Here is a 22,022-nt window from a genome sequence, read left to right as displayed (position 1 = left end):
CTATCTAACCCTATAGGTATATATCATTTTACTTTACATCTTATAATGCTCAACTTTGTATCCTAATGTAGAGTGTTGCACCATCTTGGATGATAAAGAAGACCTTTTTAAACTATCTATTCTTCCAGATAACCTACCCTTTGTACTTGCAATTTTAGAGGTCCTCTGAGCTAGTCTCGAACGGTTCCAAACCTATGGGTGGCTAGAGGCTTATGATACTTTCTAATACCTTAAAATTCTACAATAGTCCTGGCATGGTATTTTTAAATTTTACCAATATATATATAAACATCTAATAGCCATGCTTGCTTCTCTACTTAATGATTTTTCCCTAGTATCCACAATTTATAGATCAAGGGGAATTGACAAGAGTCATCTATAGATCAAGGGAATGGACAAGAGTTATTTTTTTATTCCAAGAAGCCACCACGACCACCTAAAGGTCATGAAGGGGGGGATGCCCATGGAAGGTGAAGGCACTTTATGGAAAAATGTGGCCAAGCATACGATGTTAGCAATTCCTCAACTAGAGGACTTATTAGAAATACACTTCGTCACATATCTTATTGTGCACAACTATAAGAGATGGAAACATAAGAACTATGTGCACATCATAAGAGATGGAAACAAATGAATTATGTGCATATAAGAGGAGGATATGTAAGTATAGAATATGATGGTGTGAAGCTACCACCAATTGATGCATTTGGCACCCAGCCTGCTTGCTAACAAATAGAGTTCTTATGCATTGAAGAGTATACCAAAATATGTACACGAGATCCCAACCTTGAGGGTAAACCCAGCATATATACTACTAAAGAGACGAATTACCGCACTGGAGTTTCAAGGGGTGAGTAGGCACGTGATTCACACATGCTATAACTTTCCTTTCTTCCTACCAACAGTTTTTGACACCTTGTAAAAGGCACGTGATTCACACATGCTATAACTTTCCTTTCTTCCTACCAACAGTTTTTGACACCTTGTAAAAGGCATAGACATCAACTTTTGTTGTGGATTAGATCTTGTAAGAGGATATCGGATCTAGCCATAGTCGCAACATATGTAGGTTCATGAAGTTGATTTTTACGATACTCATAGACCAACAAAAAGAAAGATGTGAGGGATGTGATCCCAAAATTTTATGCCTTGACATGAATAGAGGCCCAACAGAAGCGGTATTTAGTTGGATTCAAAGTAATGGGCTCCCAAGTGTGAATAAAGGCAAGTTATATATGAGACATCTCATAATGAATGGACACAAGCCGCTTTTGTGCTAAACGTATTCTCCAATTTTTACTTTCTTTACTTGCAACTTATTGTGTGTAGAGAGAGGAGTTGAGAGTAGAGATTAGATTGTTGCTTAGCACATGTTCCTATCCATTCTCTTTGTGTGAGACACTAGTTAATGAGACGTGAGAGAGTCCTTTTGGCAAAGTGAAGTACCTAGGTTATAAATACTCATTTGGGCTTCAAGGGGTGATAATTAGGGATTGTACAAGCACATTAGAATCCTCAAAGAGAGGACAAGAAAGACAAGTTGCCAACCACTGGTTAGGCTTGGATGGCTTCAAGATACCCAAGCTTGAAAGCAAGGTAAGTACCCCACGATCATTGTTTCTTGTTTGTGAAAATATATGTGAAAGGTTTGAGTTTTGTAGGGGAAAAAATGAGCCATAAGAGCTTCACCCTTTGATAATGAGAGCTCATACATCACGGTCCTCCTACACACATCACCACACGGAAACAGTTCCTTCTCCAATAGAAAGTGCAACTACTCTCCCCACGAAGCTCGACACGATCCTTGTGAGAAGATATTGTGATGTTGTCTAACGACTCAAGAGAGAGAAATGTGAGAAGCCGCAACAAAGACGAGTGGCTATGAGAACAAGCATGTTGCAAATCCTAACCAATGAAAATCCCCCACTCTACCTCAAAGCACATGATATGAGAATGTCTCAAGAATATATGAAAAACATCATTACAATATATGACACGCTCACATGTGCAAAAATTGACGATGAGGTCCCCATGTCAACTGAAATTAGTTAACAATCATAATTGTTATGTAAAAATGTAGAACATTTTAACACATTGTGAGAGTTTTTCGAGGCCAATTATATAAAAAAGAAAATGAAAGAAAAATAACGTCAAACTGTGTAGATATCCACCGTCGATATATTAATTATTTACAACTTACCAAAGCCTTTTATTTATAAAAGAGGCTTGTCTTTATGACCTCAACGAAGTGATGAGCGAAGTTACCAAGGAATGGCAAATGACAGCACATTGTCTCCTTTGCAAAGGAAATTTATAAAACCAAACACACAACACCCCCATTTTATGGAAGTAAATGGAAAGTAACAAATATTGGAGACTAAAAACTATATGTTGCTCAATCTTCTAGACACGAGTGTTATTGCTCAAATCTTTTGCACCCATGTGGAGTACACTATGGATGCCTTTTAACTTGATTCTATCATGCCCTCAATCTCACATCTCAAATGAGAGCTTCATCAATTGGCAATAACCATGCAAATTGCATATCATGGTACTAGCTCTATCATATGGAAGGCTTCCTACAACCCCTTTTAGCAAGAGGGGCTTGTGGTGATGGTAACCTATATCCATTGTGTCTTTCTTACATAGTCAAGCACTGACACTCCAAAGAATGCTTCATTGATAAGCAAGTATTGTAAGGGATTTGCAAAAAGGTGTGACAACAAGCAAGCCTAAGAAGGGATTGATAAGAAGCGGTGCCACAATTTTCCATCATCCACCACATGTTTAAGAGCTCCATGTGTCTACAATCTTGGGCACCCTTGTTGAGCACACATATTTTAAGAGAGAGAGAGAGAGAGAGAGAGAGAGAGAGAGAGAGTTGTATTACTATCTATGAAACACCCCAAGGGTCTATGAGACCAAAAGTGATACAATAGTCCCATGGATATACCAAGCAGTGTGTGTACATGTAATAAGCAAATGACCATGTGAAGAGAGAGAGAGACACAGAGAGGGGGGGGGTATGGGGGGGATGTGGTATGTGTGTGTGTGTGTGTGTGTGTGTGTGTGTGTGTGTGTGAGAGAGAGAGAGAGAGAGAGAGAGAGAGAGAGAGAGAACATCACTTAATAGCAACTTGGATTATGTCAGCCAACATCTGTGCATAGCTACACATGCATCAGACGATATGCAATGTCTGTATAAATCGAATGAAATGGTGGAATGCAACTTGAAATCAAATGCTAATATACAGCTAATCTTTAGTGTCATGTCACAAATAATCTATCAAGACATCTAATTCCCATGAGTTCAAAACTGAGAGCTAAGCATAATACATAGGCAAACAACGTGCTTATAAGTTGGCCATAATAAATACAGGATCCCCTTCTTGTTTGAAGCTATCAGCAACAAGTGCAACTACCCCAGCGCCTTCATAATGTAGCCACTGCGATTTAACCTGTACACATGACAAGCAATCACGCATGCTTGTATACATTCTGATTGCTACTCATTAAAAGGGGGGATCTCACCCATCCAACCTTGTGAAGACCCCAAGAGTAAAGTAGCACCTTGACCCCTAATTTATGTTGAGGACCTTGATCAAATTTAGTCAACCCAGCACAAAAAAAAAGAGGGATATTGTTCTTACATGAATGTGGTTATGAGCCAAAAAGGGCCATAAAGCTGCATGAAAGCTCACATCCACTTTGCACCATGAAATCTGCTGCAATCCTCTGATCATCTCCTCTGTAATTTCAGGAGCATAATCACATACATGTGCAAAAGTGAAAGAGACTAATCAACAGTTTTGTAATCCTCCAACATAAAGGCTTCTTCATCTTCACAGAAGAGAAGCTAGAAACATCACATTCGGGCCCTTTACAGAACAGCACGTGAAGCCCGAATGGGCAGGCCTATGGACGTCGGGCTCAATTACCCGTACATGGACAGCCAACAACACCCCCCCCCCTCCCCCCCACGCATTGTTACATCATCTGAAAGCAGGGATGGGTGGTGCATGTGTGTAACAGGCCTTAATTAACCCAAACTTGAAGAAATAATAAATACATCTAAAATGTTCACCTTCCATGCTGTCATAGTAATCTGTGGCGACTTTACTGCTAGGAGCTCTCTGGGCGACTTCTTTGGCTTCTGCTGACTCCTGTTGAAATGATGGCATACTCATATGCACAGCAGGACAATGTGTCACGCTGACAACATGCTTGTACCCATTTATCGATTTCCGTGGAGGCTGTGGTTCAAATACATCTTAAGCTGGTCAGTTGTAAACACAAATAAAAGGATGGAAAGCTGTAACCAAGCACCAAAGAGCTAATGAGCATAAACACACTTATGTCTGCATTTATCCTTTATATGGTTTACAAAGGACTATATAACTTTTGTCTGTCTTTATCCTTTATATGGTTTAGATAGGACCACATAACTTACAAAAACCAGAGAACGAGCAGAATGGCGGATGTATAGACAGCCTTTTATACACTATATTCAGATCTCTGTTTAGAGCTAGCTGTAACTGTGTGTATCAACACTAAGAGCCAAATGCAGACATCAAAGAAAAACAGTGCAAAGTGGCCATCACACAACAAGGAGAAGCGAAATGCACCTGCAAATATCTCAGAGTCTGGCAAAAGAGATTTCATAAACACAAAGTACAATTAAACAGCACATCACATTCTCATAGAACGCAGCATTGGGTCCCAACCACCAGGATCCCTCCCCTCTTGCAGAGTATTTGCTTTACAGAATATGATAATGAAGGTTACATTATTACAAAGCTGCAAATCGATGGGTTACCTCATTGTCCTCTCATGCTTTAGAACTTAGACAAAGCTGGTGTTTTCTGTCACCGTCCATCAAAGTCTGTCAGTCGAATTCAATCTGTGGAAGTGGAGGAGGTCACCTTGCGTTACTGTTTTCGAGGATTAGTGCGCTTCTGAGGAGCAATAAGGGCTGTGTTTTTCTGCACAAAGGGTTGCTTAAAGACATGTTGGAGAGAATGGGGCTTAAGGGATCTTCAGCCCCCCGTCCTGGTGCCCTGACGGTTACCGTAGCCCACTGGCCTTGGCTCCCCGGAGCTGCTAACCTCCCCACATTGCCCAAACCCAGGCCAGAACACCCACCCACAGGCCCCTCAGTGCGCCTCGGAGCCCAACACTGGTATTTTTCTTCTTGAGGTTCCCAGCCTGTTTATTGTCATAGACCTACGGCCTCCAAGGCCCAGGCACTGCTTGGATCATCCTAGCCAGGCACCTAGTTTACCCTGTGCATCTAAAGGGGTCATCAAACATGGCCTCCACAATCATTAAACAGACCTGCCCCTGCTCATCCAGGCCTGGCTCACAATGGTCATGTCCTCGGATTGCCATGGCAAATGCACCCTAGGGCTCATACATGAGAAATTATGGCAATGTATGAGACAAAAATGGCAGTGTATGCAAGCACCAAAGAGGCTCTACAAATTGTTTTATAACTAACCAGATTTCCTGCAAGTTGCTCCAGTGAAATGTAGCTAATGCCTGTGCATGCGCGCGTACACACCCACTCCGCATGAGCAAGCATGCATGCATAAGAGATTCAAGCTTCTGGACTGATTTTAGTGCTAGGGTTGACAACAGAGGTTGTACAAAACCCTTAACAAAAAATAGTTTGGGACAGATCAGCTTGAGCCTTGTACAGGGCTTCTCATAGTTACAGGGGACGGAGGGGACGGACCCTTGGAACGGGGGGACGCCGTCCTGGGAACACTTCGGAAAGGGACGGACGGACGTCCCCAGCTAGGCATCCCTCACAAGGGACGGCGTTCCGGAGATGGATCCAGGAGGGGACGGTTGTGGGGGACTGCTGCAAAGGAAAGGCCCAGGTTACCGTTTGGGCAATGGTCACATTTTTGACCTTTTTTTCTGGCCGTTTGAGAGGGGCTTCTCCTCCCGTCCTCGTCTCCCTCCGCCTCCTCCCTCATCCCCTCCCCCTCCAAAGTCCATCCTCGCTCCCATCTTTAATAGCAACAATTCCTTCAACCCTGTCCTCGGCATCAGAGCCTGCCCCCCCCTCTCCCCCTCTTTCCGCCTCTCCAGAGCACTCCCATCGCCCCCCAGTAGCCCTCGACCCGGAGCAAAGGCAGCCGGCTAGTTCCATTCACCACTTGATTCACCGTTTCTTTGAGCCGGCTGAGATCAACATCACTGCCTCGTCGATGAGGGCTCTCCTGCCAGTGTCCCCAAGTGGGCCTCCTAGGATCTTGGGGCAACCTGTCGATTATAGCTTCTTCCGATGTCTTCTGGCAGAAGGGACATATCAGATCTCATCCACTTGTATCTATCCTTATATCTCATCACTTCTCATACATTAACATCTATCCACTTTATATCCTTGGCCCATAGACCTTAAGAAGACACACACACACACACACACACACTCCCTCACACTTCAAGCTTAAGCTTCACACACACACACACACTCTCTCTCTCTCCCTCAAGCGGCAAGCCTCAATGGCCAAGGTCTCAAGTTTCAAGCTCTCACACAAGCAAGCTGTAGCCTTTCAAGACACACACTCTCTCCCTCACACACACTCTCTCAAGCTTCACACACACACACACACACACACCCCACCCACCCTCACACTCAAGTTCTCCCTCAACTTTCAAGGCTCAAGCCTCACTCACTCTCGCTCTCTCTCAAGCTATCAAGTGATAAAGAGGCATCCATCATCCATGGCATCCTCCTCGTGGCGGCAGCACTTCAAGTTCCAACTTCCCGTAGAAGGACGGCGGGATAGACATGGTGGGATGAGGTAAACCACACCCCATCCCCTCATGGAGGTGGTGCATGGCCATGGGCATGCAAGCTTTGCCCGTATAGGCAAGTGGGTGGTGCTGACAAAGTAATTTTTAAGTGCCGTTCCTACCCCCGTCCCCGTTCCCTACATACGGCCATCCCCCGTCCCCGTCCCCCGTTACCGTCCCCCATCCCTTGTGGCTATGGGGCTTCTGTTAGGGTTTACTCAGAGCTGGACAATTCAAATATGAAGCATTTGCAACAAATATCTTATAAAGGGGTTCAGCTGAGAATGTTGCGAACACTGGCTATAAATTTGGTGGTTTTAAGTTGAAGGCTTGTACAATGCCTCTTGATGAAGGCCATCAGCAGCCCTTGTCCTGGAACTCCATTGTTTAAACCCATGATTGGTGGCCCTCTGGCATGCATTCCTCCACCCCTTGAGATGCAAAGTCTCCCTTTGGCACCACCGTTAACCTCCTGAAATGCAGGATCCATTGGAGGAGGAGATCCCACAGGAGTGGTAACCATCCTTGAGAGGAGGAGAAACCTGTCCTTGTCAAAAGACCGATGTAAATGAAGCATGAGATTATGAAGCATTTGATCTAATAAAAACTTTTTCTTGTAGTCTATGGATGAGGGAGTAAGTACAAGTTGGTATTGCAACTATGTTGGGCATGCCATTTGCGTATGCATCCCAATAAACCTCTGATCCCTTGAGAAAAAGCCATGCCCAACATCAGAAGTTTATTGGGATGCATTCGCAAATGGCATGACTTTCAATGTCACGCGACTTCTGGAGATGCTGGTGGAAGAGCCAGTTATGTTGAACCCTGGTAGAGACACAAAGGAAACTGCTTGTGGGATTGCCCTCTATCTCTAGATTTCACCGCTCGATCAGCCCAGATATTAGCAGTACGAGAACACATCAAGTCAAGTATAATAGACTATATGTATACACGAATTATTGTCCTTGCAAAAATAAGACAGACAGTTAATGTATAACTTTCTTCAAATTACTGAACTGTAATTTTATATTAGCCAGCCATGTTGCATATTAAAAGTCACACAGGCAGCACAAAGTCAAACCGCACTGATGTAAAAGGTGGATCAATAAAGTATAGCTTACCACAGGTAGCTCCGTCTCCCTTCGTATAGAAGATGTGCGCCAGCCTACCATGTCTAAATTACTCAGTTAAGGCAACATGATATGGGATCAAAAACTAAATAAATGCGATACATATACTTGTCCACAAAATTTGAAAGAAAATGCAGATGACAACATAAACTTCACTGTTTCATACTGTCTACAACAACAAAGAAACCAGATACCATTTCTTGCAGTAGTGGCAACACCACGTCAGTGTGATGACAAGGAGTTGACATGACGTAGTTCTTGGCTGACTACGCCACATCAGCATGCATGTGAGCACCACGTAAATAACAAGTGTCCTGAGATCTCCGTTTGTATGATTTTATATTACTTAATAGAAGTCTCTTTTCTCGGAAAAAAAAAAGGACTCAAGCTACCACATGCCTCCTCCTCATATCTACTTTTTCAACCTTGAGAATACCTACTTTTTTTCGTTTTTTCCCCGACTGGCCTTAGGCCCAAGATCCTCACATGGTCACTGTTTTCCACCGCCCGAAGGCACTATTGGAGTGGAGATCAAGGTAGCAACACACACATAGATGCAACAAGCAAGAAGAGATAGATGAAAGCACAACACTCAAAGTAGATTGATGAGAATGAGTGAAGTACAAGGGAAGTGACATGATAAGGTCACTTACACACACTCATAAGAGTGTGTACATATGCTCGGCGGAAAAAAACTCCTAAAGAGGGAAAAAGGGCCCCGGCCCATTATTAGCCTATGTCCACACACCACTATTGATGAGTGTGCATAGAGCAGAAGCAAGGGGAGCACTAGAATGTGCTGAACTGCGAGTGCAAGAGAGAGAGAGATATGAAGCCAATAAGCTGAATATACTGCATTGAGTACAATCCTAAGCAAAAGACCAAAAAGTCTCATAAGTGAAGGATACAAAAGGGAGCAAGTGTATCAACACATGAACCACACAACTCAACAATGAAGATATGGAATGGGAGAGGCTAACTCACTTATATATAGGTAAAGAGGCTGGCCAACTAGAGCAACAGAAGCTGGCCGACTGGAGCTCCAGCACTCGACCTGGGAAAACTACCAAGAAAAAAGGGGTAACATAGGGAAAAAATAAGGGTGGCCAGCCCACAATCAAGGGCTATAAAGGGGAACAAATATGGGCTAAAATATGGACAGCATATAGGGATCAATATGCTAACAACTACCATATAAAAGGCCACAAATCCACCTTGTAGTGATGATGTGAACATGTACAGGAATCATGTGGCTGATCAGTCCCCAAATGGCAATAAGCCCGAAGCGTATAAGCCAAGCTAATCTCTCCTGCAATGAGCCTCTCCCTAACATAATGATAATGCACCTCAATGTGCTTTGTGCGAGCATATAACACTGGGTTCCTCGCAACGGCTAATGCACTCTCGTTGTCAGTGAAGATAGAGGTGGGAGACAACTGTCCAACACCAAGATATGCCAAGAGGCATTTGAACCATGGCACACTCCAGAGTCCACAATCATTATAAAAGCAGCCATGTACTCATCTTCACAGCTCAAAGTGGGCATTGTCGGCTACTTCTTGCTAAGCCATGATATACATGAATCATCAAGATGAAAGCAAAAGCCACTAGTGGACACTCGCATGTCATAACATCCAGCCCAATCGGAATCACTAAAAGCATGCAGCTGAATATCACCCCCCTTAGCATAGAATAAACCAAGGGACTGAGCACCCTGCAAGTATCTGAATACTTGCTTGGCAACCTGCCAATTCTTACTTCCCGTACTATGCATAAATCTGCTCAACTAGGAGACCCCAAACTAAATGTCTGGCCTCGTATTACATAGATAGATGAAGCACCCAACAGCATGCTGGTAAAGTGATGCATCAAATGGTTCACTTGCATCTTGGAGACTAAGCCTAGCACCTGTCTCTCTTGGTGTAGCAATAAGCTTACAGTCTTCAAGACCAAAGCGTGTAAGCAACCTCTATATGTACTTTGACTATAACATCACAATACCATCATCACAATACATAAACTGTATGCCCAAATAATAATGCAGCGAGCCCAAATCTATCATCTCAAATAACACTCGTAATTCAACCCTGAAGACTGAAATCTTCTCCTCATTAGGGTCTATGAGTAACATGTCATCAACGCATAAAACGATGAAAAAGAAATTTTCACTCCTCTTTACATAGAGAGTACTCTCAGTTGGACTGTTGCAAAGCCAGTTGCAACCAAGTATGCATTTATCTTCTCATACCATGCTCTGGGAGCCTACTTAAGGCCATATAAAGCTTTTCTTAACTTGCATACTTTAGACTCCTACCCCTTCTCAACAAAACTACGAGTCTGAGATACATAAACCTCCTCATGTAAATCACCATTCAAGAAGGCAGTCTTGATATCCAACTAATGTACATTGCAACCATGATGCATTGCCAATGCAATAATACATCTGATCGTAGTCATACAAGATGTGGGTGCAAAGTTCACATCATAATCTATGCCCTTCTCTTGAGCATAACCCTTTGCAACAAGCCTTGCCTTGTAGCAGTCAACGCTACCATTAGTGTTAGCACATTCATCCCTAGATTCTGCTCATCATTGGAGTCTCCTTTTTGGTCCCTTTTCATGGCCCTTGGTTGTGGGCTAGCCACCCTATTTTTGTATGTTTTTTTGGCATTTTTCCCAGGTCGGGTACCCCATGCCCAGTAGGCCAGCCGTCCCATGTCCAGTCGGCCTGTTTCAGGTGTCGAGTCGGCCAGCCCTTCTTACCTATAAATAGGTGGGCTTGCCTCTCCCGCTTTTCTCATAGTCTAGTCTTCCTTTTGCTTCCCTCACTTAAGAGACTATTCATGTCTCTTGCTTGGGACTGTATCACTTCAGTATATTCAGCATAGTTGCTTCATATCTCTCTCTCTTGCACTCCCTCTCAGTGCTTGTTTGCTTCCGCTTTGTGCACTCATTCATGGTATCATCACTCCCGGTTCAGCGTTAATTTGCTGCCCCAGTCAGCGTTCACTTTTCTGCCCCAGATTTGCCTCAGTTTTCAGCACCTTCCCATCTGCGTTTTCTTCTCAGATATGCTGCTGGTCGGCTGGCTTCTTCCGGCACCTCTCAACTGCAGATTCAGGTCTTCCTTCACCGGTTTGATCTCTGAGATCCCCCTTTTCACCTGTCGGCTGCTCCTTTTCAGGGCTGCAGCATCTGTTTTGCTGCATTTTCTTCCCTGCAGGTGGCTCTTGCAGTTGTTGGTGTTCTGAGTTGAGGATTGGTGGCTTTTGGTACCTATGGTGGACACTCCTCCTAAGATTGTGCATTTTCCTTCTGAGATTGAGCCCAAGTTCTTGTGATGGCTGCGCCGACTACACTTCATATGTTCTCTAAGTCTACAAAGTTAGATGGCTCCAACTACACTTTGTGGGTGGAAGGTCAAGGTGAAATCAGCCTTGCGTGGCGTGGATCTCTAAGATTGGCTTGTTACACCTGCCAATGCCACTCCTCCCACCCTTGCTTCCGGTGGTGTGACTCAAGCACAGATTGATATTTGGCAGGCAAATGATCGTCCTATTTTCTCTATTCTGATGTTGAATTGTCAAGATTATGTTCTCTCTCATGTGCGTACAGCAAACGCTGCACATGAAGTTTGGAAGGCATTTGCAGATCTTTACAAGATTAAGTCTCCGGGTCGGATTTTGGCGTTGGAAAAGCAACTTATGAACTTGTCAGTTTTGCCTTTTCATCTTTATCTGCTTTCATCTCGAAGATGAAAGATCTCCGGGACGAGCTTGCTGTTTGTGGCAAGGATATCTCTACAGAGGATATGGCTATTTGGCTTCTCTCCAAGCTTCCAGAGAGGTTTGATGCTTATTTTCAGTCTCTTGTTTCTTATCCTCGTCCTATTCTAGTTACTTGGGAGGAAGTTCTCCCCTCCATTATGCAGATTGAGTCTCGCTTTGAGGAGCAGGCTGGCACCTCTGGTGGTTTTGATGGAGCTTTGGTTGCACGAGATAAAGGAAAGAATCAATAGAAGAAAGGGAAAGGGGTTCTGACAAGAACTCCAAGGATAATGACAAGAATAAAGACAAAGACAGAAACATATCTTCTAAAAACAAGGACATTGAGTGTCATTATTGTGGCAAGAAGGGTCATAAATCGCCCCAATGTCACAAGAAGAAACGGAATGAAGAAGCAAAGAACTCTTCCTCTTCATCAGTGTCTCAGACCAAGAAGAATTATGGTATTCTTCTATTAGCAGGTACTCGTCGTGTACTTGCTCTTGTGACTTCTCGGTCACAGTCGTGGATTGTGGATAGCGGTGCTACTGCTCACATGACATCCCATCGAGATTGGTTGGAGGACTTTGCTGCCAGGACAGGCGAGATCACTTTGGGTGATTCTTCTTCCGTGCCAATGCATGGACATGGCACCATCCCCATCTTTCGCTCCTCCGAGGACAAGAGGTACTTCTTTGACATTCTGTACATTCCGGATTTGGCATTTGACCTTTTGTCAGTGAGTGCTCTTACAGCTCAGAGTGCGGAGGTGATCTTCTCTCGTTATGAGATTACCATTCGTGATTATAAGGAGACTGGTAGCATCTTGGCTCAGGGAGTCCAAGATAGTGGTTTGTACAAGTTGACCGCTTTGCTTTCTTCTGGTTCTTCTTCAGCTCTTTGGCATGCTTGGTTTGGCCATTTGAGCTATCAGCTTCTACAACGAGCTTCGAAGGATGGGTTGGTTGAGGGTTTACCGACCATCAAGGCTCCATCTTCTGTTTGTTCCTCTTGTTTACAAGGGAAGCAACACCGAGCTGCCTTTCCGAAGGAGGCGACACACAGATCTTCAACATCACTTGCTCTTGTTCATGCAGACTTATGTGGTCCTATGAGTACCGCGTCTTTGAGTAAGGCATTGTACATGCTCGTAATGGTGGATGACCTCTCCATATATACATGGGTCTTCTTTCTGAAGTCCTGAGGCTTTTCAACACTTTTGTGATTGGAGGTTGAGGTGGAAAAAGAGACCGGTTCCTCGGTCAAGGCTCTCATGACCGACAAAGGGGGTGAGTTTATATCCCAGGAGTTTCGGCAATATTGCAAGGCTCGTGGCATTCGGAGACAGCTTACTACAGCATATACTCCATCACAGAATGGAGTTGCAGAGAGGAAGAATAGGACCATTATGGAGATGGCCCATGCTATGCTTGAGCATTCTTCGTTACCTCGACGTTTCTAGGCTGAGGCGGCTTCTACTACTATCTACATTTAGAACAAGTCTCCTACTGCTACTCTTCCAAATAAAACTCCATATGAGGCTTTCCATGGTGAGAAGCCCTCTGTTGTTCATTTTCGGGTATTTGGTTGTTCGACGTTGTATATGTGCCTAAGGAGCTCCAAGTTGGACTCGAAGTCTCAATGCATGACTTTTCTCAGATACTATCATGACCCTATGAAAGTGGAACAGCAATAAGTGTGCGCATGGTGGTCGGTGAGCAAGATAAATGCAAGATAAATTTTTAAAGATGCATACTTGGGTGTCCGAACAAAAGTAATATGTGTGGACAGCCCCAAGTGTGAAAGGGGACCAAGGTTTTTAACTTTCTAAGGTTAACAAATCTTGGGTGGCTTTAAAGGGCCACTAGGATATTTATGGAGGGAGGGCTACTCTACTTTTGGAGTACACGCCTCCTTCTCCATCTCTCTCTCTCTCTTGTTTTTTGAAGGAGTCGTCAACTGGCCGCGTGGAGAACAGGTGGAACTGGTCGCCTGTAGGAAACCGTACACACATGTGCTGCAGGTACAGACCTATACGGACAGGTACAGGCGGGTACAGACAGTCTTGTCCAGCAGGTACAGGTAGGTACAGTTCAGTCCTGTCCAGCTGGTACAGGCGACGCATCACAAGAACGGCTGCAAGTGCATACAGGTATAGACAGGTTCAGTCCGGCTGACGTAGGTGGCTGCAGGTACAGTTCTGAGGCGACTGCAGGTGCAGTTCTGTACGGACAGGTACAGACGGGTACAATCCAGCCCAGTCCAATAGAACAGGCGGCGCATCAGTCACGCAGCTGCAGGGTGAATAGTACAGACAGGTACACACGTGTGCTGCAAGTACAAATCTGTACGAACAGGTGCACACGTGTGCTGCAAAGTTGCTGACACAGGCGGCTCCGAGTACAGACTCGTACGGTCAATCCATCCGGTGCAGAACTGTGCATAACAGTTGGTAAACTCTGAACATATCTTTCTCTCTTACTGGCTTATGTCTACTACAGAGTTGTTTCTTCTCGCCCTTTGTGAGAGGAAGGGTATGGTAGTTTGAAGGGTGGAAACAAAGTTGGACAGTGGATTTGTACTTGGGCTGAGTTTGAAGCCATGAACTTGGAACAGCCAGATGCGTGCTCAAGGCTGCCCTGTTGTATTGTCTTGGTTGATTAGAGGCGACCACAGTGTGTTACTTTTGTTGGACACAGATCTGTAGGTGAATCCTCTATGCTAAGAGGTCTTGAGGACTGCCAGATTGGACATGCAGGATCACTTTCCTTGATTGGCTTCGTTGTACTCAGTTAAACTTTCCATTGAATTTGAATAAAGAAATACCGAAAAGGGGCGCCAAGCTTTGGGGCCAACAGGTGTCGTTTTCCTTTTTTTGTTCTGGAGCATTCTAGCTCCTATTCATTTGTTATTTGTCTGGACTACTTTTGGATAGGTGACTGCTAGTCTACCGCACTTTGGTTTCTACCAGAGGCCGGTTTCAGATACAGTACTATGTCGCATATCGTCTCTATGATCAGCAGGCCAACAAAGTTGTGAGCTGTGATGTGGTGTTCGACGAGACTCCTACATCTTCAGAGAGGGGTGATGAGCTTCTTCTTCCTCTGCCTCCTCCTCCTCCTCCCTCTGCTTCTGTTACACCTCCAGCTGTGGATTCTCAGTCAGATGATGATGACTCTGCTCCTCCTGTGAGTACGAGCAGATCTGTGCCTGGATGGTATTTTCAGACAGTTCGTGATTCTCGGTTACGTGAGCTTCCTTCTACTCCTCTGCTTGGTTCTCTCAGGCGATCTTCCAGAGTTTCAAGGAAACAAATTCATGAGGGTAACATGTTTGTTAACTATGCTCTTATGTCCTCTATCATTCATGGTCCTTTTGATCCCACTTCTGTGGATGAGGCTCTTTCACATGAGCCTTGGCATCATGCTATGCAAGCAGAGCTAGATGCTATTGAACAGAATGGCACTTGGACTTTGGTGCCTAGGCCACTGCAGCGTAAGGTGATTGGTGTGCGCTGGATCTTCAAATCGAAGTTCCAAGCTGATGGGAGCTTGGACAAGCACAAGGTGAGGTTGGTTGCCAAGGGTTATGCTCAGCGCCCTGGAGTCGACTTCGATGAGACCTTCGCTCCAACAGCCCGGATGACTACCATTCGCACCGTTCTTTCTCTTGCACGACATCATAGATGGCCCATATTCCAGATGGACATCAAGTGGACTTTCCTGAATGGGGAGCTTACACAGGAGGTTTATGTTGATCAACCGCCGGGATTTGTTGTTCCAGGCAAACAAGATCAGGTGTACCGACTAAAGAAAGCTTTATATGGTTTGAAGCAGGCTCTGCGGGCTTGGCAGCGGATTGATGAGTACTTTCAGAAGCTCGGCCTGTGCCGTTCTCATGCAGATTCAAACCTTTATATCCTCCTTGAGAGGGGGTTGATTGTTATCATTGTGGTCTATGTTGATGACCTCATCTTTATAGGTTTTTATTCTGTGAGGATCCATTCAGTCATGGATGCTTTGGAGACAGAGTTTGAGATGACAGATCTTGGCCTTTTGCATTATTTTCTTCGCTTTGAGATTTGGCAGACCACTAAGGGCATTTTCTTCTCTCAACAGAAGTACACATGGGAGATACTTGACAAATTTCAGATGACTGGATGCAAATCAGTATCTTCTCCTATGGATACTAGTGAGAAGCTTTCTCTTCTTGATGCTTCTCCAGGGATTGATCAGGGACAGTATCGGGTTCTCGTCAGTTATTTGGCTTGGTTCACCTACTCGCAATTGGATGTTTGTTTCGCAGTCAGCTTATTGAGTTCTTTCTCATTCAAACCCCATCAGCAGCATTGGCGGTGTGCTCTCAGTGTTCTTCGGTACTTGCGTGGTACTCTAGACTTTGGCATCTTCTATGGCCAAGGATGCACTCTTCTTGGATGGTCTAATTCAAATTGGGCTAGAGATCCAGATACTCGGCATTCGACCACCGGTTGTGTTTTTTCATTTGGGTCTGGAGCCATTTCATGGAGCAATAAAAGCAGCCTATTGTGGCACTTTCCTCTATAGAGGCAGAGTATCATGCGGTTTGTTATGCTGCATGTGAGGCAATTTGGTTGCGGAGATTATTGGGGGAGCTTGGCTTTCCTCCTACTGGATGTACTCTTCTTTGGTGTGACAATCAGAGTTGCATCGCCATTGCCTGTGTTTCATGCTCGTACGAAACACATTGAGATACAGTATCACTATGTTCGTGAACAGGTTCTTGCTAAAGATTTGTGTTCGGAGTATTGTCCTTCAACGGAGAATGCAGTAGATTTGTTAACCAAGCCGGTTTCTCAAACTTCCTAGGCTCCTCATCTTTGGCTTCTCGAAGTATGTTCAACATCCGGTGCTGAGAGGGGGTGTTAGCACATTCATCCCCAGATTCTGCTCATCATTGGAGTCCCCTTTTTGGTTCCTTTTCATGGCCCTTGGTTGTGGGCTAGCCACCCTATTTTTGTATATTTTTCTCGCATTTTTCCTAGGTCAAGTACCCATGCCCAGTCGGCCAACTGCCCCATGTCCAGTCGGCCTGTTTCAAGTGTCCAGTCGGCCGGTCCTTACCTATAAATAGGTGGGCTTGCCTCCCTCTTTTCTCATAGTCTAGTCTTCCTTTTGCTTCCCTCACTTATGAGACTGTTCATGTCTCTACTTGGGATTGTATAACTTCAGTATATTCAGCATAGTTGCTTCATATCTCTCTCTCTCTCTTGCACTCACTCTCAGCAGACTCTAGTGCTTGCTTGCTTCTGCTTTGTGCACTCATTCAATTAGCTTTACACTTAAGCTTATAAACCCACTTCGTACCAATGGCCTTTTTACCTTAAGGCAAATTTGCTAAATACCAATGTTATTTTTTAAGATTGAGTCATACTCCTGCATGGCTTACATCCCCAACGATCATTTTCTTGTGCTTCCTAAAAGAAAACAAGTTCCTCTTTATTGCATATACTGGCAATGACAGCATGATCCACAAAAGAATAAGATGCATGATGAGAACATGCATGTGTCCTGCTAGGTAAAGAGTAGCAAATTTGTTGTCCTGCAATGTCTACACCAGTCACTTTGACATACTCTTGGATGCTTATATGGTTGCTCTTTCCTCATCCACTTCATCGTCCACAATTGCCTCATCAATAGGATGATTTGTGGACTAAAATTCGAGCTAATTTTTCAGCTGGTATGGGCTGATTTGCAGCACCTTTTTGGGCATTCATTTGCTCCACATATGGCTGCCCGGAATTGTACAAAGGTAGAAGAGTATCAAAGATGTTCTATGAGCATACATTTTGTTGTTTCTTGCATAAAAGCATGGGCTGAACTGAGTTCTCAACAAAGACAATATCTCTACTCACCAAAATTCACTTTGTGGCCTAATGATACGAGTCTATACCCTTTGCTTTATGAGCTGTATCCCACAAAAATACATTTTACCACCTTAACAATCCAGTTTCTTACGTTGTTACTCAAGCACAAGAGCATAAGCAAGACAACCAAAAACATGCAAATGAGCCACAAAGGACTTCCTACCATTCCAAGCTTCATAATGGATAATTTTCTGCAAGGCCTTGGTGAGACATCTATTTTGCACATAAGTGTCACAAATAACTGCCTCCAACCAAAAAACATGAGGCAAATCTTGGCCTTTAACCATGCAATGTGCCATCACCATAAGAGATCCGTTCTTACTCTTAGCCACACCATTTTGCTTAGGTGTATAAGACATTGTGCATTGATGTTTTATGCTTCTTTCAACTATATATACATGAAACTCCTTTGACATATACTCCCCTCCTCGATCTGTACGAAGGGTGCCAATTTTACATGTAGACACATTTTCATAGAAACAGAGTGTCTGAAGCATGTAAAACCTCTGACTTTGCTTTCAAACGTATACACCTAGGTGTGCCTGGAGTAGTCGTCGATAAAAATCAAAGTAGAGATATCCCCCAATTGATGGTATCCTCATAAGACCACATATATCACTATGTATAAGCTGTAATTTCTGAACAGCCCTAACTAGTCCATCTTTCGAGAATGATGCCCGTTGCATCTTGCCCAAAATACACCCCTCGCGTACATGTTTGACAAGGGCCTCAAGCTTTGGCAACTCTGACACCACCGCTTGCCTTTTAAGACGCAACAAACTGCCAAAATTCAAGTGACCAAAGCAGGTATGCCATAGCTCCGTGTCATTCATAGCATATGTGGTAGTAATTGAACAAGCACAATGTGCCAATCTCTCATACTTATCCAACCTGTAAAGCCCATGGCTTATCGGAGACCACTGTGATGTCTCCATCACTCCAATCATGAACTGTATACCTCTCATCAATAAATCTGACCACTAGGCCTGCCGTGGCAATAATAGAGACTAACAGCAAGTTCTTTTTAATACCTAGCACAAACAAGACTTTAGAGTGTGATTGTCCCACTATTTGTGGTAGTAAAATCTTACCAACTCCTTTCACTGGCTATGACAAGTTGTTTGCACATTTGATTGTGCCTCCTTAAGGAGCAGACTCAAGGAAGGAAAATTAATCACGCTGAGAAGTAATGTGCTTGCTAGCACCACTATCAAAGTACTAGACATGTTGATCTGACTGACATGGATACATCATGGACAAAAGGATTATAATTGCAGTGCACAATGAATATATATATACCTAGATGAATCTAAGAACATGCCCAAATTCACCTTTTAGGAACGTGCATGTTATACACTCATGGTAGTCAACCCACAAGACTATATAACTATCAACAACATTATGCATGGTATGGACTAGATACTACGACATCCCCACTAACGTCATCAGTGCCCAATAGTGGGTGTAGAACTCTGTATCAAGATATGCTCTCACACACGCACTCCACACACACACACACACACACACACACACATAAGAGCATATATTCACACAAAGGCCTCATCATGTGCATAGTTCGTTGACTCCTCCTTTTCATCACTTGGTACTGATGCATCAACTACAACCATGCCTGACTCTTTCTTCTTATGCTACTCCAGCATTTTTCTGCATTCATCGATATGATGGCCTAGCTTCCGACAATAGTTGCATTTCCCTTCTTAGGCTTATCACCTCTCCCTTCTCAGCATCCTTTCCAGAAGACTGAACTGATTCTGCCTTTAGCTTATTGCCGCCTTTAGAAAGGCTTTACCTTTACCTTTCTCACTAGCAGTGAATGCCTAATCTCCCAAACGCATACAAGTTCGGTTTTGCCGAGATTTCTCTTCTTCCAAGAGCACTGCAATCAACTCATCAACCATAAGGGCATTGCGATTACCCTTCATCATGAGCCGAAGTGTAGATGCAAAACCCTGGTATGAATCTGATAAACTGTGAGACCGATAGACACTAATGAATTGTTCGGATAGGTCTCATCAATACATGCGAGCTGCTCCCTGAGATCTTTAATCATTGTGAGAAACTCATCCATTTAATCTCCCTCATTCATAAACTCGGACTCTAACTACTTGCCCAAGTAGGCCACTTGAGCCTTGTTATGCACCTGGTAAAGCGCATCCCAAGCATGCTTGGCAATTTTACAAGAGTGAATATGAGAAATAATGCTCCTTTTCACAGAGAGTGACACCAATGCATATGCATGTGCATCCCTGCCATCCCACCTGGCTTATTCCGTTGTGGGAGGTGCAGAGATAGATGCCACAATTACATCTGAACTAGTGTCACCATCCAAAGTACTTATACTATCCTGTGTTGACAAGATAGGGTGTGCCTCAATGCCAATGACGACATTCCAAAGCCCTTTGGCAACCAATACATGATGCATCATATATGACCACAACGCGTAGTTGGTCCTGTCAAGCTTATCCTCAGTTGAAAGCATCCCAAATATACCATTGCCTACCATTTCAAGCTGTAAATAACAAATCTCTGACACAAAATGCAAATATTCGAACTACCTACAGGTACTGTCAATGCCAACTGAATGCAACCGAGATGGCTACCACTAGATCACTAATGGAGAAGGAAACCTGCAAAGTGTGTATGAAAAATTACAAAGTGTAGAGTGTGGAAATGATACTTAGCAAGAATGCAAAAATCAATGATAATATTGGCGTTGTTGTTAAAGTAGTTGAAGATAAGCTCGAAGATGCGATGTCGAAGATGACAACATCCTATCTACACACCAAATGCGATGTCGAAGATGACAACATCCTATCTACATACCAAATGCTACTACTTTGTAGTGCAAAAAACCCAAAATCGAACAAAAGAAGTTTCAACTAACACTCTCCCGAGATGTACGTGGAAACCTTACAGCATGCGAACAAGCCCCAAAACACTCCAAAATGGGCAAAAACGATGTTAACGTAGAACATCACACTACACGGTATACCTTCTCCACCTAAAAGGTTAGCTCAATCTGAGATAATCAAAAGAGTAGCTCGAGGAGAAGATGACAAGGGAGTGAGGGCCAAGAGAACATGTTCTAATACCGATTGTTGCATTGGAGATCACGGCAACAACACACACATAGATGCAGCAAGAGCAAGAAGAGATAGATGGAAGCACAACACTCAAAGTAGATTGGTGACAATGAGTAAAGTACAAGGAAGTGACATGATAAGGCTACTTACACACACTCAAAGTAGATGGATGAGAATGAGTGAAGTGCAAGGTAAGTGACATGATAAGGTCACTTACACACTCATAAGAGTGTGTATATGCGCTCAGGGAAAAAAACCTTCTAAAGAGGAAAAAAGTGCCCCGGCCCATTATTAGCCTACATCCACACATCACTACCATATAAAAGGCTACAAGCACTGTTGCGCTGTTTTATCCACCCATAGGTGACGCCACCCAAGCACCTTGTGGGATTTTGAACCCAAGACTTCCTGGTCCTAAACAAACACCCTCTTGCCTCCCTCTTGTTTTCATTAGTTCCTTACACCCTTGTTGCTTTTTAAATCATTATTTTACTCTTTTCTCAGCACACTGTCTAACATGAAGGATACGGTCATAGCTAACATTGGCATAGCATGCCCGAAGCTTGAAACAACCAAGGGCCGATCTGAAATTAAATGACAAACTATCAGTATAACCATAATCACAATGAGGATTACAATCTAGTAGAGCAGACAAAAAGGCTCACAAAAATGGTAAATCTTCACAATCTTGAGCCATGCGCAATAAGAGTGGTGGTTTGCTAGGCTTTTCATCCATCAAGAACAGTTGTCGACCAGTTCGTCCTGCCAAGAAGGGTGCCAGAGGTGCAGCAAGTTTTTCCAAAAAATTAACACCGAACAGAAATGGAAGCTGCACAGAACCAAAATTGGTATTAACCTTTAGATGTCTATATTGAATGGACTAATGTCTCCGAATACCAACCAATAAACACATCAGAGGTTTGAGAACAAACATTAAGTCACGACAGGTGTTCCCTTAACAGCTATTAGTTGCAAATCAAAGATATTAACAATGTTTCGTACCTGAGAAAAAAAACATGACCAAACTTTATTGTAAACAAGCTAGATCTCCTTTGTGACTTGCTAGACCAAATATAGAGGCAACTTTGGCTTGTTCCATGCCTACACAGATGCTGACCCACCATCTAGTTCTGCAGCCCACCTAGTTTGCCCCTACTCTGCCATCAACCTTGTCACATGCATCATTTTTGATACCAATGCACGTGCAATTATAATAAGGTGTGTCAATGGGCAAGAAGAACATTAAGGGGAAGAGCAGAAGCTCCCACACGTTCCATGTGAGCAGCCCCCCATTGCCACCCTTGCCCTGCACACC

At 43.8% G+C, this 22,022-nt stretch overlaps 1 protein-coding gene across 3 annotated transcripts in view; it reads right to left on the bottom strand.

Moving 5' to 3' along the window:
* Positions 1-3,122: 3,122 nt before the first annotated feature.
* LOC147625031 (Hydrolase-like protein family) overlaps positions 3,123-22,022 on the bottom strand; it is a 68,914-nt gene continuing 50,014 nt past the window's right edge. For all 3 annotated transcript variants that reach the window (XM_086818260.1, XM_086818261.1, XM_086818262.1), the window contains 6 exons: positions 21,373-21,536; positions 21,236-21,291; positions 7,926-7,978; positions 4,085-4,253; positions 3,651-3,748; positions 3,123-3,458 (listed from right to left, as the gene is read on the bottom strand). In XM_086818260.1, coding sequence (XP_086674386.1) covers positions 3,354-3,458; positions 3,651-3,748; positions 4,085-4,253; positions 7,926-7,978; positions 21,236-21,291; positions 21,373-21,536 — 645 coding nt within the window. In that variant the 3' untranslated portion in view covers positions 3,123-3,353. The remainder of the gene's footprint in view (positions 3,459-3,650; positions 3,749-4,084; positions 4,254-7,925; positions 7,979-21,235; positions 21,292-21,372; positions 21,537-22,022) is intronic.

The sequence above is a fragment of the Cibotium barometz genome, chromosome 24 (assembly GCF_041138505.1).
Source record: "Cibotium barometz isolate CiBa-2024 chromosome 24, ASM4113850v1, whole genome shotgun sequence".
NCBI lineage: Eukaryota > Viridiplantae > Streptophyta > Polypodiopsida > Cyatheales > Cibotiaceae > Cibotium > Cibotium barometz.
This window is presented reverse-complemented; position numbering and strand designations above follow the sequence as displayed.